Source organism: Acanthochromis polyacanthus, chromosome 5 (assembly GCF_021347895.1).
Source record: "Acanthochromis polyacanthus isolate Apoly-LR-REF ecotype Palm Island chromosome 5, KAUST_Apoly_ChrSc, whole genome shotgun sequence".
NCBI lineage: Eukaryota > Metazoa > Chordata > Actinopteri > Pomacentridae > Acanthochromis > Acanthochromis polyacanthus.
In genome coordinates, this window is record NC_067117.1 from 19,770,680 (window position 1) to 19,795,310 (window position 24,631).

Sequence of the window (24,631 nt, forward strand, 5' to 3'; positions counted from 1 at the left end):
CCTCTCTTTTTTTGCCACGCTCTGGCTTTATCCAGAATCCAAATAGCAGTGTTTTAACATAAGAGTGAAATCAGCTCTCCTGATAGCAGACATTTCACTCAGACCTTCACCGCTCTCTCCTGCAGATGAACACAGTAGATGGGACTGGATAAGACTCATTTTCAGACAGCGATCAAAGGCCAGATAGAAGTGTTCACACAGGGTTGAGAGGTTGCTGAGACTCCCGCCTGACTCTGTGGTCTGAGCGCTGCTGCACCGTCCAGACAGTGGAGCTGAGAGGGAGGATGGGGCCAGCTGGTCAAAAGATCAAGGCAGACTGATGAACTTTGAATGTGTGAAGTTCTCTTTTTCATACCAATATAATCAACCCTCCCTTTTCTCCTACTTCACCCTTATTCTTCAGTTTCTTTACCAGTGTCGCAGCTCAATAAAAATCAATCAACATCAGCGTCATTATCTCGGAAATAAAAAGAAGCATTTGACAGTTATACACCAAACATCTCTTCCTCTTTAACCTTAATTCCTTTCCTCTTTATTTTCCTCTCATCCTCTCATCTGACAGTATCTGAATCTTGTGTTACCATGGCAACCCAGAGGATCGGTGTGTTGCCGATGAGGACTCCCCTCTCCAGCCCCCCTTTATTTTGTCGTCTTCTGCTCACACAACCAGCACTCCAGCGCTATCTCGTCCATCTGTAATTTGTTCCACCGAATTACATTGTATGGAATACGTTTATGTGGTTGTCGGGCTAAAAGACTGAACAGTTAAAAGAAGGAAAATCTAACAAGGAATGTATTAAACAATCCTTTGCCAATCAATGAGCAAAAATGTTGTTCTTTTCTGTGAGCAGACTGTGTCAAAAGAGGGAGGAAAGAGAGGGAATGAAATGGATTGACAGAGTAAGCAGGGAGGAAATAAATATAATGAGTGACATTTCCAAATCAAATATGCATGAATCAACAATGCCTCCAATGGCACAATAAACAAATTCTCGAATTAAGGAGCGACCGGGCGGAAAATTGCAGGAGAGGGGTAGGAGTTACTTTATTATAAAAACAAAAATGCTGGAAAGAGAGGATACTAAGAGAAAGAGGAAAAAAATCTCTCCTTTATGGATTATTTCTTGTCTCATTTTTACCTTTTCCCCTTTGTCTAGTTTCCCTTTTTGACAAATTTAATTGCCATTTCTTAATCCACTTTTCTCCCTTCTTTCTCCTCCTCCTATCCTCCTCTTCTCCTTCCTCCTCCTGCAACCCTGGAGAGAAACCGTTCTTTCTGAGCCAAAGCCTTGATGAGTGCCAGGCAAGGTTCGGGGTGGCTGGGCTCAGCTATGTTAAGACATGCTTACGTGTTTGTTTTGCTGCAAAGCAAGGCTCAGTCTCACTCGAGCAATCAAGGCAGCGGTTAACTTGATTGAGATTTGTGGGTACAGCACTGTTTGTTTTTTTTACCCCCCCCCCACCTCTCTCACTCTTTCTGTCTTTGCTCTGCTTCATTTTTGTCATTTCAGTTTTCACTTTACATACAACACACAGGTTTAACGTCTGACTGTTTGAACATTTCCGACTGTTTGTGTTGGGTTCAGATCCAGCCTGTGGGAAAGTGTAAGAATGATGAGCCTTTTAGATTCTTTGTCTTCTTCCAAATGTGGCAAAAGATGTAGCCATCATAAATATTATGCTCTTTTGCAACACTTACTTTAGATGTAACATGGCGTTCACTGGTATTCTGTTTTTGCACATCTGCTCAGTCACACTAACCAGTAGCTTCCTCAGCTACATTTATTTGCGTTTAATGGAATGTGTGACCCCAGTGGTGAATTTTTCACTCATTTATAAATTCAACACCTTCCACTCCTTCTGTTTATTCTGTCCCCTCTATGTCTGAACGTAGGAAGAGTTAAAGAGCATTACACTCCTCCTTGTTTCTCTTCTCTCTCCTCTGCCCACTTTCCTTTTCTCTTGCTTATGTGGTATATGTGCTATTCTTATTTACTTTCTTAGTGAGTTATATGAAAAGATCAATACCTCTCTTACATACAGTTAATGTGTAGCTGTGGCCAGCAGCTGGTGAAGCATTCTCCTCCCCAACACCTTTTAGACACCCAAACCGGGGTGTCTGTGTCTGCCAATTTGTGTAACTTTCCGAAACCGACAATCCTACATTCACACCCACTAGAGCCATTGATTTGCCAGCTGTGCAGATGTGAGAAACTATGCAGGGTTAGAACTTCTCCCTTAAGCTCTCACTTTCCTTTGTTAAACAACTATTTCTGGCACTTTTGCTGTTTGTACGGGTGGATGCTGCTCTATAAAAGCCTTCCAGGATAAACTTGACCACTAGTCTTTTCTTGTATAACTCGACCCTGAGCTTAGCTCAACACAGGAACTGGAAACAGTTAAATTGCTAACACTACAACTCACTTTTAGGGCTCATTTTGAAAATCATCACTGAGTAATATGGTCTAACGTGTTGAATCTGTGTGGAAAACAAAGGAATAAAATGCGGCTTTGTGCAGGACTATTTCTTGTGTGGGAGCTGCTCCCTTACAAATTCTGGTCAAGAAAAAGTTATTATACTTTTAGTAATTAGTGTTGTACTTTTAGTCATTATTTATAGTGTTATTGGTAATTTCTGGTTTCTGGTCTTAATATGTAGCTCAGCCAACCGCCTGCTGGCTCCAGCTACATATTTATTGTGCATGTATGACAGTGGTATCCCTTTCTCATCTTGCTCTTTACAAGATGGTGTGTTTGTATGGCCAAGTGATAAACGCATCATTTAATACACCTAAAAAGCACAACTTCAGTATGGTCAAGCCTGTGAATGTCAGATAATCTCACAAGTAGATAGGCATGTTTAATGCCACACTGTCCCCAGATACATTAACAAGAGAGGCTCATAGAGGCTGCACTCAGTACAAAGCGTAACAATACTCTGACCCATTTTCTCAAGTGCTGTCTTCTCCTTATACACTCTTAACCAAGCAGATACACTTATAGCATACAGCCTGCCCACATATTCCGAAACAGTCACAAAAACACATGCTCTGTTGCTTTCTCTCTCTTGCACACACACAAGCACACAATCTATGGCTGACAGGGTTATTTGTGATGGAGGTGTGAAGGCCCCGGACCGTGACATTCTGGCACACTGTGTTTACCCTGGCTGGTACTGAGACACTGAGCAGAACACACACATTTTAGAAAAGGACATCCCACAGACTTCAGGCCAAGGCTGCTTGAGGGGCCTCACTTAGTGCACGGACATACGTGTGTGCTCGGCTACACCGCTTTGGTGTGTGTTTGTGTGTGACTGTCACTGGCTCTTATCAGGACAAAGCACAACCAGCAGCACAGGGCTGCAGGGGGCATATGGGTGAGGGGGAGGGAGGAGTGGGCGAGTCGTTGAATAATATCCACTGTTTCCTTTTTCTCTCTTTGCCTCCCTCCCTCTTTCTTGGTGTCTTTATCTGTTAGCAATATCTGTCTTCACCCCTCACCACCCTTCTATTCCCATGCAGCACCTTCACTCAAATCACGTATCTACAGAGTTGTTGCCTTTTTCTGCCCACTGTCACGGTCCACAGACTTCATCCTTTCTTTCTCTCCATCTTTTCCTCCCTCTCCCACTATTCTTCTTTCTTCTTTTGCTTCATCTGTTACCGTGCATAACTTCTCTTTTATAATCTGTAGCACTTTTCCTGGTTCCTTGTCTTTATTAGTTCATTTATTTCAGCTCTCCACCTAAGTGCACCATGTAGCTCATAGATGAAATCACATCGGCACACACCCTCCACCACTCAGTATGAAGGGGAGACGTGACTCAGCCATATTTAATAAAATACAACTAATGTTGTGAGGAGGGAACAAATACATGAGAACATTGGCGGCTGTGGGATGTAGCATTGCTTTAGCAGTGCTTCCAGTGGTGCATATATTTCACCAGGGACAAGTCAAAGATGGACAGAGGTTACTGTAATTAGAACCAGATGTAAAGAGAAACAAGAGGAAAGAAAAAAATGAAGAAACAAAGACACGGGCAGGGAGGCAAGTGGAGAAACTCTGGCAGTAACAAGCGGCAGATTACATTCAGAGTGACGCGATTTATTTTCCAAATGCTCTTCATGGTTGGAGGGAAAGGAGGGAGGGAGGTAGGGAGGCAGAGGGAACATGGAGAGGAAGTGGAGGCGACAGGGTGAAGTAACCACATGCCTCCTTTGCCAGATGGATCTAAGTTGGACCGTGACCGGCCAGCTTTTAACCCTTGGTTTGGTTTGGGAGCACACTGCTTCAGCCGTCCAACTCTACCCATTTTTGTGAACTTCCCTTGAAAACTTCTTTGTCCAAGAGTCAATAATTATACATTCACCTTTGGGAAATCACTGCACAATTGTATCAAGTGTTTGGGCGAACTCTCTCATACATCCCTGTTATTTGCTAATAGAGAACAATGAGGTGAATGAAGAAGTGTTTCTCGAGTCTCAGCAATGTAACCCAGCCTTTCGTTAATGTTTTAAAACCATGAGTCTGTGTGTTGTGATCTTCCCACATAATCATACTGGTTGTGTCGAGGGAAGAAAGAGGCGGGAGAGATTTGAATCATGGCGCTGGGCGTCATTTTTGTGTGCAGATGTTCTCATAGGTGAACAACACATGGTCTGTCACGGATGCATGCAGATGTTTTATTTCTCTCTTTCTGGGGTTATTTTTAGTTCCACCAGCCCAAAGCTCATCTTTTCTGTTTTTTTCCCCTCTGTCCCAGCTCTTCCTTCTGTTTTTTTTAGTATCTCTACATAAAACTCCTATACTTAGTCTCGCTCTGCCTTGCATCATGAATCAATCCCTCACCAACAGAAGGCAGGGAGGATGGGTTGCCCTGGCTGGGAGACACTGTGGAGCGAGCAGCCTGTCATACCCTAAGAAGTATGCTTAGTAGACAACTACACAAGGACAGCAGAGTTATATTTATGTAAGAGGGTGGAGTTTACCGAATGCAGCTTGCATTAACTATTACACTTTTGCAGATTCGAAGGACGTGTTCTTGGCGTAAAGCTGCGCAAGGCATTTTTTCGGGGACATCCTTGGGCCAAAATTCCATACTAACTTTTCAGCATATTGTAATTAAAGTGGTCTGAGAGGAAAATAGGTTTCCGCACCTCCTCCTGGCTCTGTTTTCAGAAAGCCTATCTTCTGACAGGATACGTCAGTCAATCACAGGGCCGTTTTAAAATCAAATGAGATGGTATAAATTAAAGTTAAGTCCGTGGAAAGATCAGAATTTGATTGTGCTGTGTTGGGCTGTATATTTTGTTTGCTGTGTTTTGTTTTTTTCCTTTTCCATTTCTGCCCATTACAGCTTTAATTGGTTAAAAAGGTCCATCCTGATATGGCATTGAGAAAATAAGCAGTCAGTGAATCACAGTACTGACAATTGCATGTATTAGGTGTAACATTGCTGCCAGGTTATTCTCTCCTTGATATAATCCTCTGCCATCCGGCAAGGCTCACTAAAGCAGCAGCTACCGCCCCGGCCATGCCAACATACCAGCTGCAACACTGAATACAATATCAGCAAAAACCTTAATGAAGAGCTAATGTGAAGTAAAGATTCACGAAAATGGGCACACAAGCACACCCACAGGGATAAGATGACATGATAGATGCACAGGGATTTGCAGGCCACACACAAGTGTGCTTTAGTGTCTGTGTTTGTGCAAGTGTGTGTCTGTGTGTGTCAGTCACAGGTCCCAGTGGTTTAATTATTCACTCTGTATTAAATCTTCATTTCCGCCGCCCTCACAGTCAGCCTTCCTAATGGTGAACACCGATGAATATTGCATTTTCACCATCAACCATCAATGTGTCAGAGGGAGAAAGAAATAAATGCAGAGTCACTGAGATAAAGAGATGTCTGCAATTTGAGACAGAGGAGTAACACAGCGAAGTGTGCTGAAGCAAAAACAAACTCAGAAGTGCAGGCAGATCAGTGCAGCAGAGAGACTGTGATTGAGAAACAGCAGTCGCCTGCTGAGATGGAGAGGCATAGAGAAATAGAGGAAAAAAACCCTGTAGCGTGCTGTGTCGTCCACTCTCAGAAGACCGGCTAACTGCGTCTGTCATGTTGGGCTTTTCAGCATGCTGTTTTAGTAAAGTGGCCATCACCGGTTTTTATTGCAGCCTCCATTTTACTGACACCATCGTGCTCCAGTGAAAACCCAAAATGGTCAGCGATCCACTGCATACAAGCTTCAGAGACATGGAGATTGCCGGCAGAACACTGGGCTTGAACTTCAGAAAAATGAAGTGGTGTGAAGATTTAGCTCTATTTTAAAACAGACTAAAGTAGCTTTATTTACATTTTCTATAATAAAATACTGAATCTGAGCAGGGTTACCTACACAATGCTTTTAGTATCAAGTTTCATTGTAATGCACATTGCTACCTGTTACCTGAGTGTCGGTCTGCTTAGGAGTCAATGCCTCAGAAAGAACAAGGTCCTGTCCCTATTGGCTTGGTGCTTTTTCACTGTTGACTCAAGTTACTAAGACGGTTATGCTACCTCTGGTTTATTAGATAGGTTGTCTAGTTTTGGCAAGCCTTTACACATAAATAGCTGAGTGCCAGGATGAGCAAGAATAAATACCTTACCAGTGTCTCTAATCACTAGGTATAAAACTATAATTATAACGCAGTAGTGTATGATTGTCAGTGTGTAAATCAGTATGTCTTTATGGAGGCCTAGTCTGCTCTTTGAAAGCTGTCAGTATCTAACAAGAGCCACTGCACCAAGGCAGGTATTCAGCTCATTCTCTGATTTACTAGAACCGCAGCGACTCCTGTTCTGACAGTTTTGGGCCTCCTGAGAGAGTGTAGATTAGCTTAATCTAGCATTTTAGAGATTCTGTATTGACAGGATCCAAAGATGAGAAACATTTTTTCTCTCAATAGATCTGAATTGTCAAATTGCTTTTGATCAGCACAGCAACCAAGCAGAATCTAAAAATGATGTTTTGACGTTGTTTCTTGAAAAGGAGGTTTAAAAACCATCAAAATAAGCTCACACAGTTTCAAACATCTCTCAAACACTGACCATCTCCTTACAATTGGTGGATATATGTCTGGCTAAAATATGTAAAAATAAGCAGCATAAATATACAGCGTCCATAAATCCATGACGTGTATAGATTCATTTAAGATGATGACAGTAGGGATGGTCTGATTTTCTCAGGTTGCATTAAACAATAAATTACTTTAATGCCACTAAATATTGAGCATATGCTGCCAATTTATGTTTGAGACCATTTATTTTTGAAGTAGAAATAATAATTTCCTTGATGTTCTTAAATTGGATGTTTAGACAGCAACCTAAAAAATGCTGGCTACACAACAGGATATTCTATAAATTGTCTTTTTGTTGGCTGTATTATTGGGCCTTTTAATAGAATTTCTGCACTCTTATTTCCTCAGAAATGATGTGCAAACCCATATCTGTCTGGGCCAAAAACATGAACCATAGAAAATTAATAAAAAACACGTTCACCACATTTAAGAAAAGTATCAAGTGGGCTAACTGCTGACACACAACTGATCAGAAAACCTTTGCATTTAGGTTCTCGTAGACCAGCCTAGTGTCTAAATGTAAGTGTTGTAAAGCATAGTGCAGTCAGTCGTCAAGCAACACTGCATATAAAATGTAAATTAGGGTAATTTTGGTCTGTCTGTGCTCTTCTTTATGATAATAAAAAAATCTAAATTTTGATCTCTCCTCATGCTGAAATATAGCGCAGTTGGAACAGAAGAGCCATATGCAGCAGACAGGAGAGCATATCTACCTCTGAAATCAAGGCTTGTCTTTGAAAAGCTGAAAAGCACAAGGTTTGATTGCTGCTGACATATCTGGGTTAGAATGATAACGGGGTGCCAGCCACCCCTCCCCTCCCCCTCTGCTCTATGAAAATCCATAAGGAAAAAAAAAGACTCTTCCTCAAAAAATATTCACACACTCCTGCTTTTTATTGTTTTATAGTATAGTGTGCCATGTGTGTCGAGGGGATAAACTGTGTAGGTTTGGCAGCTCGCTTGTATGTCAAGGATAAGGGATTAGGAGATGAAATCAACACGTATGTGCGCCTGGGTGGTACATCAAAGCACATAGTCTGAGAGCGGATGTGTGTTTGTACGGTATATGAGGAACATATACGTACGTAGATTCAGTCGAGCTCCTGCTCCGTGAGACTTTGATAATCCATGCTGAATAACATTCATGTCACACATCCCCCTGCATCTCGCTTTTAATTCAGACTCTCTCTTCTGTGCTCCTTCGTTCCTCTGCACTCGCTCGTCACTTTGTCTCTCTCCCTCGTTCCACCTCTTCCTCCCTGCTTCGCTCGGAAAGAAGGGCGTGGGCAGACAATCTCACAGTCCCTTTCAAGGTTCAAAGTCCCTTTTCTTCCTCTGCTTCCCGCGCTCCTGCACTGTTCTACATGTTACTGCCTTATTAAGTTGTTCCACTCTCTCTCTCTCTCTCTCTCTCTCTCTCTCTCTCTCTCTCCCCCCCCCCCCCCCCCCCCCCCCCCCCCCCACAGTAAGTGTCTGCTTGGTCACAGAACATCTTTCTGGTTTTTGCCTGCTAATGAGCCTGCATCATCTTCACACACACACACACACACACATGTTTGTACTTCTATCTTAGTGAGGACATCCATAGGCATAATGCATTTCCTAGAGCCTTACCCTAACCTTAACCATCACAACTGATTGCCTAAACTTAATCCTTACCCTAACCCTAACCAAACCTCAATTCATACCTGTTCTCTAAAAACAAGTCTTCACCCTCAAACATGGCTGTTTCAAAGTGAGGACCGGCCAAAATGTCCTCACTTTGTAAAAATGTCCTCACTTTGATAGTTAAATGCAGAAAATGGTCCTCACCATGTAGCAAGTACAAGAACACACACACACACACACACACACACACACACACACACACACACACACACACACACACACACACACATACACATTTGTCCTTCTATCTTAGTGAGGACATCCATAACCGTAATGCATTTCCTAGAGCCTTACCCTAACCTTAACTATCAAAACTGATTGCCTAAACTTAATCCTTACCCTAACCCTAACCAAACCTCAATTCATACCTGTTCTCTAAAAACAAGTCTTCACCCTCAAACATGGCTGTTTCAAAGTGAGGACCGGCCAAAATGTCCTCACTTTGTAAAAATGTCCTCACTTTGACAGTTAAATGCAGAAAATGGTACTCACCATGTAGCAAGTACAAGAACACACACACACACACACACACACACACACACACACACACACACACACATGCAGCCCACGATGTACGAACCACACCCTGCAGCTTCTGTAGATATTCATTTCTAATAATAGCTGCACCCTTGTGTACTGTTTGTTGCTACTATAGAGTGATTCTCTCAGTGTGCACACAGTAACTAATGGATTTAAGTTCAAGTTTCACATAGACACTTCGATATAGTCTCCTTCTGATCTGTATTACCCGTGATGTAATGCATAGATTTCTTCCTCTCTCATCACTATGGCTCACGCGTCCAAAAGTACGAGCACGCGCTCTAAGAAACACATGGCTGCTGACCAGCTGGTGTGCAGAAGACGAGGGAATAAGAGAATATGTGGTCCTTGAGCTGACAGTATGATGTATGTCATGTCATCGTATTACATGGCTTGTATCAATTAAGCAATGATTTGGAAACAGACTTCCATTAACAATATGGTTCAAAATGTTACCACCAAACGCTGATTCTTGATACTTTGCTCATTTTAAAAATCGACCAGTTCAATAATTGTAACTAAAACAATTACTGTAAATGACTGTCTGAAATAGAACCAGGAAATCAGGCCCTGCTTTTGCATTTTTAGGTAATAACATCTCTAAAACATGTCCACATAGAGTATTTTAGAAGGGATATTTGTTTATTTTGTAGCAGCCCTATAGCATTTGGTGAACTGAATTTTACCACCCTACATTTTCTTCCTGCCTTTCTATTCTCTATACTTTGTATGCATTTACTCTTCTTACTGATAGGAATGCACAATGTCTGATGGGAGAAAATGAGCTTATTTGCTTCTAGATTTGTATGTGATTTGGGTGCCACCCACTGAAATGCTTATAGAAATCATTACAATTTGGCTGCAAGAGCAAATGAATTGATGATATGATGGTTGTTTCTGTTTGTCACCTAGCATTATTTCTGAGTTTACTAGAAGTATGCGGCCCTCATTGCAAAGGTTAGATGCTTTGGATGCGACCTTTACCCCTTCATTCACACAGCCATAACATGTGACACACCATGTCATGCATGTTGCTTTGGATAAAAGGATCCACCCAGTGTCATTTATTAATGTATAGGGGATTGTAACGAGGTGTAGATGGGACTCTGAAGTTCAAGGCTGCAGACGGCTCTTTGGTTTTCTGCGTGAGACCGCTGTCAGAAAGCCGGGGGGGGGGGCATGTCGACGGATGGTGGGGGAGCATTCACCACTCTTCATACCCCCTCCCCTTTGTCAGCCCACTGTAACACACACACACACACACACACACACACACACACACACACACACACACACACACACACACACTGTCCCTCTTATTTGTACCACTGTGCCCCTCTAGCTCCTCCGTGACCATCCATGCCATCTCATCTCTCCCCCCGGGCTCCCCATATCGCTTTACTTCATTATTTAGCGTGTTATTTTTTCTCCTCCCTGATCTATAGTCCCCACATCACAGAGGCGGCTAATTAATTATGGATGGAGTTGAGGGGGGGAGGTGAGTGTGTGTGGTGGTGGTGGGGGGGACTTAAAAAAAAAACGACCAGACATCCGCCTCATTACATATGCGCAGTGTTTTTGGAGCTTTATTAATTTATATCTTGTCAGGCTATGCCAAAGCCTTCAGAACACTTTTGGCTTTTTAATACATTTATTTATTTATATAGCGTTCCGCGCTTGCTTTTGCCTTCCCTTCATCCTCCTACACCATACTCTCCGTCCCTCCACCCCACCCCGTCTATGTCTTGATTTTAATCTCTCACCTTCTACATATCTGCATGAACACACACACACACACACACACACACACACACACACACACACACACACACACACACACACACACACACACACACACACACGTGCACATTTTTTTCCTGCCGACTGTCTCATTATCTGCTCTTGGTGGATGTTAAAAGGTGTTTTGCTCACCTGCAAGAAGAGATTATCTCATCCCCCAGCCGAACACTGGTTTTATTATTTTTTTTTCTTTTACTTGATTATTTGGTGTGGTAGAAAGCAGCGTGGTAAATATCACAGCACGTTGAAAATGAAGGAAGGAATATATTAGATGGAGCTTAAGCGAGAACGGCAGCAGCTCTCCTTTGAGAAACGCTCAGTGACGTTCAATCAAAACTGGCATCTGCAGGAAAATGTAAAAAAAAATTAGGTCAAACAGTGTATAATTGGAAGAAAAATATCATTAGGAATGGTAGCTTTGGATTGTTTTGTGTCTCTAGGACATACAGAAGTATGACAATAAATAAATTAGTTCCTAAAATATGGAACATCCGTTTGTACACACAGAGCGAAGCTCATTTCCTCTAATTCTACATGCAGGAAATTTTCAAAAGTAGTAATAAGTGAAATAATATATACAATGCATCGTAATAATCTACATAATTATGTATGCCTTTACTGTTTAAGAATGGGATGTGCGGCACTAGCCTCAGGCAGCAAAGCTAACAGCAGCCTTTGAAGGGAAAACAAATATGGAGAGGTAAGGAAAGCCCTCCAGCTACTGTGACAGAAGTTGGAGTTGGACATCAGCCATCACAAACAAACACTTTGTAACATATACACTCGTTCACATACTCAGCAACACAGGTACACTCACACACAAGCTAACCTCTGTCCAGTATGCGCTGAAGAGAGTCTTTCACAGCTAATGAAGGATTCTTGTTTACGCAACTTTGCATCACTTGTGTGCTCGGAAGCGAAGAGTTTTAAATTTGGCAAAGGCAGTTTTCTGCTACGGCATCCACATCTGTTGGTGTTAAAAATACTTATGAAGATGTCAGAATGCAAAGACAGTCATCAAAATCTCAAAATTGAGCAGATGTTTTTGTGCCGTGCTCTTGTGTGGAGAAACCATCTGTGGTGTGCATTCCTTCATGCATCTTTTCCACTTCACGGGCAGACACAACTTTACTCAAAATGCCTCTTACCGGTTACAGTAGAGCAAGATGAAGTGATCCTTATGAGGAAGCAGCCTGCTGTTCTGTGTAAGCTCAGGTCCTGATCTGGAACATTTGTGTGTATATAAAAGCTTAAATTGCAATTCTGTTATTGACTGACTCGCTACCAGACATTTAAATCAATCAGATCATGCTATACCTGCAAATGTTCCTGACATACAGCAAAAACCCCACCTTTTCACAACTACACACCCCTACACACCCGTCCCCTGTCGGCCCTCCTGAAGTCGGTCAGATGGAGTGTCACATCTGGCCAAGAAAACCACAGCATCCGTCTTCACAGATGAATTGAAAGCTGAGAAGTCAGCAAAAGGGAAGAAATAAAGAGAAAAAAGGTCTCTTCGAGCTTCAAACGAATCCCCCCAGTGAAATATTGTTTCAATGTACTCTGCACTTTGTAGCCCTAATGCGGGCTTTGAACTGTTTTGGCACCTGTCACAAATACTGATGAAATAGTTTCTCCCTGCAGAGCACTTTTCCCTGATCCCACTCCCTCTCCCTCAGTATCCTCTTCTTCCTCACTACTACCTCCTTCTCTTTTCCACAACGCCTTTCCATTTGGTCTCAAAAGCAGTACAAGCTTCTATCTGTGAAACCAGGGGCTTCGTGCAGAAGGATTTCTCTGCTCTTGCACCATGTTGTCTGTGAACCACTATTTCCCTCCACTGGTTAGCTTGTTATTGACTTTTACAGAAATTATAGGAAGCCTTTAAAATCTGTGATTTGAAGTGCTAGATTTGGATTATTATATGATAGGATGAGCAGCTTAACCTTTCTAACATGCTATCTTACATGCTTCCAAGAAAATCTGTTTTCCACTGCTAATGAGATATCAGCTTGAACGCTACCTCAAAACCCTACAAAATCAGATTCATATATTCATGGCTCACGAGACAATATATTTAACCCATTATGATACTTTTTAGTGTATTGTTATACAGAGGATTCGGTGAAATAACAGGATGCTATAAGGAAAGATGACTGCCAGAGAAAACGCCAAGCAGACAGCCGAGCTGACACAAAGTCGATAGACGGATGAATAAAACATTGGTTAGCTGCCGCCAGTGCTACAGGCTACGCTAGCTTCTGACACGCCGGCTTCTATAAGTTAGCTTTAACAGCAGGATGCTCATATCCTTCTTTTTTTTTTCTCTCATGTGGCACCGCGGACGTTGCAGGCCCACACGAGCTTTCTCTGCACTGAGGAAGGACTTCAAAAGCCACAAGTGCAAATCAACCTCTACCTTCTTCTCTGTCTCCTTTCCTCTGCTTCTCTCCCTCCATTTCTGCTCCCCTCCATCAATTTTCAAGTGTTGTCTGAGACTCCAGGCAGTTAATTAAGTAGGACATTGTCGGGGGGCTTCGGTACATGGTGCGGATGAAACTGGATGGATGGATAAAAAGATGGAGAAGATGCAGAGGGATCCAGGCATTCCTCTTTGCCTCTTTGCATTTCCAGTCTAAAATGTCTTCTCCTTAAACCTTTGATTCTTTCACATCTTTTCTTTTGATCCCAGTTCTTTTTTTTCAATTCTTTTTTCCTGTCCCTGCATGCCATCTTTACCCTTTGCTCTGTTCCCAATTAAACCAGCATCCTCTGCCTTCACTTTTTCTTTTTTTTTACTTTCTCCTTATTCCCTTCATTTCCTCCTTTTCTCCTCAACCATCCTTCATGTCTCCCCCCTTTCTTTCTTCTCCTGTTTCCTCCCTCCACCATTCCCTGTGTCATTCCCTCCTTCTTGGCCATTCATTTTCCCTGCACCATTCCTCCCTTCTCCCGCCTTCCTCGTAGTTGATTATACACCAGGTTTTCTGTAGCCCGTTTCTTCCTACTATAGTATTCCCCTCTCTCATTATGTGTTGTGCATGTGTTTGTGTGTGATCAGACACACAAGGCCAGAGCTAAGCAGGCTAATGAACAAACTCCGGCATTGTATTCAGGCCCTGGGGACATGCTGTAGCTTCTAATGTACAACAGCTACAGCTAGAGGAGGAGAAAGAAAAATCCACTGACAGCGAGCCAGCTATCTGCTTAAATAAAGTGCTACAAGGAGTGAAGTAGAGGGTGTGCAGTGGATATTTTACAAGGATGTGGTCAACGTTTTCCTGTCCTTTCCCATTATTATCCTATTCTTTGCTTTGGACTTGGTAACGTGTGTGTTGTCCTATACAGCTGCTCTGACTGACTTGGACAATCAACTTCAGTCTTTTACACTCTTGCTACATGTAATAGATGCTCCATTTTTAAAATCTAAATGCATTGTTGCATTCTGAGCCTACACATGTCTCTTATTATGTGAGTCGCTTAGCAGTGTCTCCAGGTTGTAAAGTGTGTGATTTGTCAGCAGTGATCTGGTTTGTTATCCCTTTGGCTCAAACTGTTTAGTAGAGGGTGGGTTAGATCCACCCAAGCTTTAACTCATGTTGTATAAGATCTGTCAGCCAGCCAGCCACCAGCCAACCCCCCCCCCCCCCCCCCTCTTTCTCTCCCTCATTCTCTGTGTTAACAGGATCTACATCGCAGCCAAATCATGGCATGTAATGACTTCATTTCTTATAGCACATGCACAAATGCATATCAAAGAAACGTTACATCCTGAGCAGAGTATCCTATATTATTCTTGTTCAGTAAACACATGTAAACAGACTTAATTAATCCAACTGCACATTGAGAAACCTTGTTGCCTTTCACATCTGTGGGCTGAGAACACACACACACCCTGTAGTGCTGTGTACTTCAGCGGTGTTAGCCAGTGGATGGGCTGTTTCCAGATGATCTAAACAAGACTCTGGGCTCTGGCCAATGTCAGTGACAAATGTGCACGCACACACACACACAACAAACACAAAGTTCATGAGCTCATTACTCCATTCCACACATGGACATAATCCCCCGGAGTCTGTCCGCCTGCTATAACAATGTAGCGCTGTTGTGATGTGAATAGTTTTATTGGGCAGATAATATTTTACGAACCAAGTATGAAAAACTTTTCTTGCTGAAGTGTTGTTGTGCAGCATTTAAATGTGGTAGAAGGCCAGTGGGAGTGTTGCAACACATGTGAACAGTGCATCGCAGCTCTTTAGAATAGACTGTGTCGCAGCAAATCTGTCATGAAGTCAAATGCAGCATGTAACCCACGGCCTTCCCGCTTTTTTTTTCTGTTAGCAACAAACAAATGATTTATTTCATCACCCCGTCTCTTATCTCACTACTGTTTGTGCCTTGTTTGCTTGCTGTTCTGACTGTGTTGAACAATCTCACTCTCTTCTCTAACGGTCTCCTTTGGGGATAAGTAGGAATTAAATATCTCTCCTTTTTGTTTTCTAACTCCACAGGACTGCCCACAGATTCTGCCTTCAACCCAGATATACATCCCAGTCGGGGTGACCAAGCCGATAACTTTAGCAGCCAAGAACCTGCCACAGCCACAGTCCGGACAGAAGAACTATGAGTGCGTCTTCCACATCCAGGGGGAAACCCACAGTGTACCAGCTCTGCGCTTCAACAGCACCTCCATCCAGTGCCAGAAAACAGCGGTTAGTAAGATGAGATAAAATAGCGAAATTTTTGGTAATCTGGTGAAGGGATGCTATTTCATCACTGTAAGTGGCGGAGAATACAACAGGTGTTGGTGGTGCTTTTGAGTCATTATAGAGGGAAAAAAAGATGCTCACAGTTGGGGATAGAGAACATTATGAATTCCATTTTGTCTCACTGACAAAATTAAAGCACCCCACCAAAAAATGGACTATTGTATAAACTGTAGCACAAAAGATACGGTACTTTGAATTTTGTACAGACTAAAAGCAATAGTCATTTAGCACTATTACTCTTGATCTAATCAGTTCAACTGGGTTCCTAAATCATGATCCCAGTGAGGACATTGACTGAGCTAGGGTTAAATAATGGCCTCCCACAACTAATGACCGTTCTGGACACTAATATGCTCGTTGTCCTGATAAATCATGCTGCACTACTTGGACACTGGCTTGGCGACAACTTAGATAAATGACCCAATGCTGATATGGCACATTGAACTGGTAGTTGGCAAATAAAAATTGACGGCAAGTGTTCACATTTTTATTAAGACACAGAAATATAATAAGGCTTTTCACTGTCTGTATGTTGATCTAAATCATAGCAGATTATTAAGGTTTGTATAGAAAATCATTGAAGTTATTGATCGAGTGCAGGTGCAATGGTCAGCCATAGTTTTGTTCAGTGCTTCTATGGTTTTTAGTGTATCGTGACTGTAGTTGGTTGTTTGTTTTTTTTTGTGAAAAAGTTTTTAATAAGAATTTGTGTGTGTGTTTGTATGGAGGATTTGCTGATAGGAAAAGGTGTTTGTACATGTGGGTCCATGCCTCTTCTGTGCATTGAAATATGGCTGTGTGTGTACGTGTGTGTATGTGTGTGTATACGTGTGTGTGTGTACGTGTGTTTGTGAGGCTTCAAACTAGCATGACAGATAAGAGGTAGCTAGCGTCGCGCTTCACTGAGGCTGAAAATGTGAAGAGGAAGTCTGTCTCTGAACCTAGTTGAGAGCGGATTGATCATGTTTACACCTCTACTCTATACCTCTCCCTCTCCCTTCCTCTATCTGCCTGTAGAGCTCATCTTTCTCTCTGCCTCTCTTCCTTCCTCCGTCTGTCATACTTTTCCTCTTCCTGTCGTTCCCTACTTTCCTCACTCCATCTTCCACATCTCCCATAAGTTCACTTTCTGCTGCTTGCCTCTTTCCCTGTCGATTTCTATCTTAAGATGGAAGATGAGATGGGAGGCGGTGCTGTTAATTTTGTGTTACATGTACGTCTTGCAGGTGTCACAGCAGCATGGAACAAAAATAGAAAAATCTAGAAGGCGTCATTTCTTGTTAGTAAGTGTTAACACTTATCACCTGTCAATATGTCAGAACTTTTTAGAAGGGTTCATGCTGTCATAGATATTAGCAGACAAAGCAGCAGTAGTCCCTGTTCAGCTGTGTGGCTCACTGTATAGGCAGGGCAGCTTTATATTTCACTCTGCCTGTATCGACGGGCAGTCTTCAGGTGTTGGCACGCGCTAGCCAGTTGTTTGTGAAGGCAGTGCTAATTATCTAGTGATAGGGTTGTCTCTCCACAGAGATGTCTGTTTATTGACTGTTTATTGTAGCTGCAAGGCCAGTGTTAATCAGCAGCAAAGCTTAGCCTCAGCCAAAAGCTGAATTTCTCCGTTTGATGTCCACAAAGCAGACATGCTAGCAGTAATTAGCCTTGAACTGTCAGTGCTTAGCCCTTGTTAGCAATTAGCAGTGGCAACTTGACTGCGTGGTCAGATATCGATGCAGCGCGTGCAACGAGTCTGCGTACATCCGTATTTAGATTCAGTGGATGAAAAAGGTGCCAGCTGCATGAACTTGCCATTAAGGCGTAATTCATGCAGACTCGAGATTATGAGTTTAATTATGTGCCATGAATTATTAGGATGAGCGTCTTATTATAGCTCCGGAGCAGTTTTTCAGAAGAATGGGGGTCTTAAATATTAGTTTATCCGTTTATAGACCTTCATATCTCTGCTTTTTACACGCACCCCTCCATGTTTGCTCTTACTTTGACAGTGTTCAGCACCAACTCAATGAATCATGCATGACTCTGCAGTAGAAATAGACTTCATCTGCTATGCTGTGTACACACTGCTGCTTCAGTTTGTAGGCACACAGCTATGGGGATAAGGGTTAATCAGTGTCTGTGCGTGTGTGCACATGTGCATCCTTCAATATGCCTTAGGCTACGGATCCCATGGTAGCTGTGTATGTGTGTGTTTGGATGTGCAGTTCCATTAGACCACTGCAAGAAGTCTGTGAGGTGGGGCGGCATTAGGCTTGCTAATCAATGGGATAAACACAGGGGTGCTAATCCACAGTTTAGCCTTGTGTTTGCGATACACACAACTGTATCTCAAACCACCGTGTCAGACTTGCACATTTTTTTTTTACTTAGGAAAGATGAGGACAAGGGCAAGGGACCAGAGAGCTGGTCTTCCTATACACTAAAATGGGAGGAATGAAGGAATAAGAGTGGACAAAATACACGGAGGTGCAAAAGACAGGGGGAAAGATGAATACAGAGAAGTTGAGGAATGAGGAAAGAAGGATGAGAAAGCTAGGTAATACTAGAAAGCAGTGGAAGTGGCAAAAAAATGAAGATGAGATGAGGCAGCATAGGGAAATTGGAGCGTAGTAGACAATTTCAGGTGAGATGAACGAAGAAAAGTGAGAGTGAGAGTGATATTGAAAAGAACAGAGGGAGAGAACAAGATGAGAGGGTGTGAGAGAGAAAATCGGCTCAAAAGTCTCTCCTGAGGCCAAACTCATTCTCCGTTCTTTCATACAATATCATCACACTATCCAAAAGAAGATAACTATCCACAGGATATTCAGGACATCCACAGTCAGATCATGTTTTAACTCTAGCTTCCCATACTTCACTGCTTTTATGATGACCATAATAACTCAATACTCCTACATAGTATCCCCTAACAGGAGGCTGTCAATACCCTACTGTATATGTGACACGCATGATATATGATAGTGTAACTTCAGCTCCTTAATAGCCTTGTTTGGTATTGACTATCCATATCTGCTCATGGGAGAAAATATTGGTGTTATGGTATTTCTGTATAGGGTAACTGTGCATACCAACTGATCCCAAAGGGATCAGTTGGTATGCACAGTTCATAGTTTGGGATAGGGTGAGTGTTTGTGTGCTATTCTTCTGTGTGTGGATCATAAGACCTGAGAAAGAATGCAGTATTGGGGAAAAAAAGATTTGCTTTTGCAACTGTGAAACAAGTAGGCCACTCTGTGCTGGAGCAGTTAAGACTTTGAAGAATCGTACATTTAGGGTAAGGATTTTAAGCACCCCTCAAAGCTCTAAATTCTGCTGTGTTGAAAATTCATAAGGTTTATATTGTGAAAGAAATGGTTCGTCACACTTTGCATTTCTCACTTTTGAAGTTGGGTACATTGCCAAACACAATTCTACATTTTTTGGAACCTGTGAAAGTTGATGAAATGGCAGATTGTCCAAGGTCCAGTAGCAAGTTAATTGGAGAAAAACGCTGATCATTTTGTAAAGAGGAAAAAAAAGTGTCCTCTTCATATTTCTTAGTGCCAAACAAGCCCACATTACGACTGACGCATACGGAGCCATCCGCTAGGCCGTATGGTAGCAGTTAACTCCGGTCAGCAGCGACCAAAACAACAAGCTGGTGTCTACATTGGTGCCGTCCGATTTTCTGACCTGGTCCAAGCAGTTTCCTGGTGCGTTTGGTCCAATCAGAGGCTGTGGTTATGGTGCAAAGGCCAATAGGATGCTGAGCTGTGGGCTGGGAGGTTGTGCTCGGAGCACCAGAGGGGTCACGGGAGCAAACACACATGTACACAATGCTTTCACACACATATGAGCACATTCTTGGGTCAGAGAGGCTGATGGAGCACAGCTGGACATCGTTTCGAGGCCGAGGTTGAGAGAAGAGGCTCAAGACTTTTCCTTTCTGCTCCTTTATCTTCCTGTGTTCTTAGCTTTGTGTCCATTTGTACGTCTCCATTTTCCTACTTTGTCTCCCTCTTTATCCTTCTTCCTTGTTTCTCCCTGGAGGCCAGGAATGAGAGGACAGATAATATCAGCGCGGGCCTTACACCATTACCTTCTGTCTGATAAACCACTCGGCCACTCCATCACCCTCTTTCTCCCACTCCTTCACCAGTGAGGAAAAAAGCAGACATGGGGGCAGGAGGAGAAAATCTAGTTTGGGATAGGGTGAGTGTTTGTGTGCTATTCTTCTGTGTGTGTAGAGAGCAGCTGTTTGTTAAAGTAGAGATGCGAAGTATCAGGGGTCCTGATGGCATCCAATTAAGGGAGATAAAATGATGATGAATTGCAGTCGGGCAGCGTAGACCAATGCTTCTGGCGTGTGTGCTGAAGCGCTCACACACATATACAGGAAGACAGCAGGAGAAAAAGAAGAAAGCAGCTGTACAGATTTGGATAAGATTGTGCTGGAGAAAAGAGAGAAGGTGAGCCGGGTGAGGAAAGAGGGACAAAAAGGCGAGGAAGTTTTTAGGCAGAGTTACGAGGAGAGAGGGAGCAGCATAGAAGGAGGAAAAGAAGAAGAGTGCAATGACACTTTACCGAGAGAGAGTTTGGAAGGGAAAGGACAAATCATCTGCTTGCTTCCAATGGGAAATGAAAAAAGGATGGCAGATGAGAAAGATGGATATATAGACGAATGGATGGATAGACCGTGCACACAGAGGTCTAGAGAAGAGGCCAAACATGTCTGCAGGGAGAGCAGTTAACACAAACCACATTGGTCTAATGGTGTCACACACCCTCGTTTGGCGTGTATGTGCAGGAGAGACGAAGCACAGTGTTGATGCTCTTTTTCTCTGACTTTTGAAAGACTTTCTGAAGTTTATGGGATTTGTTAATATATGCCTGGCAAAACGAAAAATTCTAAATGATATAGAAAAACACATTAAATTCAACATAACATGCACATAAATTCACACGTACGTGGTGCTAAAGATGCCAGGGACGAGGCTAATGAGGGCTTTGGTGCCGATCGGTGGACGGTAGGTGCAGCGGAGCATGGTACAGCCTGGCCTGGCATGGCCTAGCACAGCTTAATGAGATATAAACACTAGACCTGCCACCACATTCAGCCGCAGTGCACACTGTCACAGTTTTAATTGGCTTGCAGACGACTGTGTGTGTGTGTTGTGTGTGGAGATGGATTTAGGAGCAGAGGGAAACTCGCTGGAATTTACTGTGAATGGCTGCAGCTTAAAGACCGTTCATTGTTACTTTGTCACGGGACGGCTCAGACAGCACTGATCAGATGATGGTGTCAGGACACTAACTTGTTTTCGTCTGAAGTTATTACTCAGAGAATTCTTAAAAACCCGTAGAATGATCAATCTGAATCAATAAGAGATTGTTTTGTTTCTTCGTATCTGTTGTTAGTTCATGTGTGATGCCAGGGAGACGGTGAGAATTCCAGGATGTTTGTTCAAGTTCTTACAAATACATTTACTTTGCAACACTGACTCCTCTCTGAGCCATCTTCCACTGAAGCATCCCAAAGTGAAGAATTGAAGAGAATTGCCTCCCTGTGGTGTCCTCTTACTTTCCTATCATGCATTCCTTCACTCTCTAACTCGTCCCCCTTTTCTCTCCCTCTCACATACTCGTGTCTGTCTCTCGCTCCTCGTCCTTTCTACCCTCCGCCGCCTTCTTCATTCTCTGACCCGTCATTGGCTCGCTGCCTCTCCTCCTATCAGACAGGTGAAGAGCAGAGCTCCCACGCTCCTGTCCTGGATAAATAAGAATTAATTGCTTCACAGCTATCAGCATATGCCAACTTCTCCACCCCACTCTAATTATCTATTTCTCATTGCTGTCTCTCTTCCTGTGTCTCTGTAAGCTTTAGACCGGTGCTGCACTTTGCATTTTTTTATGATGTTTTAAAGGGAAAGTGAAGCAGCAGAAATGATTCTCCTGCTATTAGCCTGATGACAAGTGAGACAATAAGGTGGTTAAATCAGATTGAAGACCTGTGCTTACCTCCATGTCTCTGTCAGGCATCATTTGCAATTATTTTGTTTTCGGTTTTACAGTAGCTGGGGTCATGCCCAGACACCTCAAACAACTTAAACATTTTTATAAGAGTATGCAACCTTGAACTTAATTGATAGCAACAGGAATTAACCAAACAAAGCACTCCACCAATCACATTTTTCAACTGCAAAGCACTTCAGCTCAGTGGCTGTTGTTTCAGATGCTCAATATCAATGACCGTGACTTGATTTGACTTGAAATAAGGTGAGGTTGTATATGAAAACATTAAGTAGAAATATGCAAATAAAGTGATAGAGTAACCTACTACAACAGACAAACTAATCTCAGTAAATCTTGACTGAATTGTTCAGCTGTTTGTTAAAGTCCCTCACTGGTCATTCATTAAAAGTCCTAAAAACTCATCTCTTTGTTGAAAAACCACTTTCCTTCTCCAAAGAAATATTTCAGAAGACTCTTAAACCTTGCTATCGTATCTGAATGAATTAGACTTTACATTAGAATATTTATCATTCTAAGCAAATTGATGTGTACAGAATGAGACTGTGCTATTAATAAAGACAGAACAGCACTAATAATGGCTTTATAAATACAAATTAAACTGTTAGAGAAAAAAGTATAAGATGAACATTAAATGCTTGAAATGAGTAGCTGTTCCTGAAAGTCTTTTGGTGTGATCCAACACACCTTCCCAGTCATTGTAATACAGTTTTGTCTGTGACAAAAATTGTTAACAGCCACTTTGACTGGAAAGACATGCAAACTCCGCGTGAAAAGCTCCCTCCCGGGTGTGGAGAAAGCAATTCATTTCGGTACATTGAAATAGATTGTAGATCTGTCCATGCCAGTGTTTTTTATTTTCTACTTTTGGTTTATAGATGTGATAGAAGTACTGCAGTTATGTGATGAGTAAATGGTAAAATGTGTCCTATATTCACAAATGGTGGTTCAATATGTGTTATGGGCCAGAGCGGGAGTTAGCGAGGGGAGAATAGCCGCCAGAAGAATGGCATTAAGTTGACAGAGGAGAAAAAGGGCGACGACGTTGAAAATATGGACATTTGTGCAAACTACCAAAAATCTGCCTTTTGTCCAGGGAGAAGTCTAGTAAGCTTACACTAGCTCAATGTGTAGGCTGAAAAATAAGAAACACTGACGATGGCAGCATTATTTTTCCCTCAAGCCAGCATTTTTTCTTCCCCTCCCCTCTGTGTTTTTTCTTTCCATCAGTGAAGAAAGTACGTGTGCAAGCACGTATACACATGTGTGTGTTTGTGTCTGTGCAAGAGATAAGCTGGGTAACTGGGTCCAGCCATGCTCCAATCCTGTTAGCATTAGCGATTAGCACTGGCTAACAGGCCTCTATTATGAGCTGGGGATGATTCCACGTCGCCTGACCTCACACATACAGCGTATACACACACACACACACACACACACACACACACACACACACACACACACACACACACACACTAAGCTAAACGAAGGATTACCACTTGATCCTTGATTAGGAAGCCATATCTGCCTGGAAGTTGTGCATGCGTGTGTGTGTGTGTGTGTACAAGAGCGTATGATGGTGTATACATCCAGACTTGGACATACACTATATGCTGGGTCTTATCTAGACTGGCAAAACACATTTCACATGGACCAACATGCAGCCTGTGTCCTCTAGTTCCTTTGCAACTGTCCCAGAGTGACACATTTTACAACTACACTGATGTAGATTGAAAGATTTGTTGTGTCAAGTCGTGCTATTTGATAACTGTCGCCATCACCTTCAGAAAGATGGGGAGAGGGGAACAGAGTAACCTATCCTATCACTGGTATAGACTTGCCCAGGGCAAATTTGATATTTTTAGCCGTACAGCTTGCACACACCTTCAAAATGACTAATTATCAGGCTGTGACCCTCACAGAAGGTACCAGTTGTTACTTCAAACCTGCCTTACCTTCCATCTTCCCTCCTCCTCCTCCCCCATCCATCTATTCCCGCCTCCCCTCCTTCAGTTTTCAATGACAGAGGTCCAGTGCTGGAGTTTGTAGCTGCACTTTTCTTTTTTTTCCTTTTTTTTACTCAGAACCTGTTTATTTTTTTCAGTCGTTAAACGTTCATATTTTCCTGTGGTTTACTTGTTTTCTCTTTCCCCATTTCTGTACATAAATTTTTTCTCTCTTTCTCTTGATTACTATTTCTTCTTGAATTGTATGTGTCCATCCCTTTCTTTGTATGAATGTGTATTCATTCTGTCAAGATATGAGTTTGTTCACGTTTATGTCTAAAACTAAACAAGTTAATAATTTGGTGGGCCTTTCAGCTCTCCTCAAGTCAAACACTGTAGATACAAGGATTACTGCTATCATTTCATTCAAATTTGTACCTGTTTCTGGGATTCAATCACAGAATAAGTAAGGTAGTGATTTTGTTCGACTGTTTACATTACTCTCTTCCCTTTGCAAATGCAAATCTTGACCTTTTTGAGAGTAACCGGCTTAATGTTTGCATTTTCACATTGGAATCTGCTGTGTGGTGAATAAACCCTGCAAAAGGTGCATTTGTGTATTCCCTCAGCTGTGTATTGTGCAACAGTGCTGGTTCAGTATGAAAGTTTAATAAGCCTTTGGTGCAATGAGAGGAGATGAGCTCTGGATCATAACCTAACCTTTCTTGTGCCTCCCCCACCTCTGCTGCCCATTAAACA

The 24,631-nt window shown here is 42.5% G+C and overlaps 1 protein-coding gene across 4 annotated transcripts in view; it reads left to right on the forward strand.

The window, feature by feature from the left end:
• LOC110955286 (plexin-A1) overlaps window positions 1-24,631 on the forward strand; it is a 213,017-nt gene that overhangs the window by 132,502 nt on the left and 55,884 nt on the right. For all 4 annotated transcript variants that reach the window (XM_022200219.2, XM_022200236.2, XM_022200228.2 and 1 more), the window contains exon 10: window positions 15,645-15,845. In XM_022200219.2, the coding sequence (XP_022055911.1) occupies window positions 15,645-15,845 (201 nt within the window). The remainder of the gene's footprint in view (window positions 1-15,644; window positions 15,846-24,631) is intronic.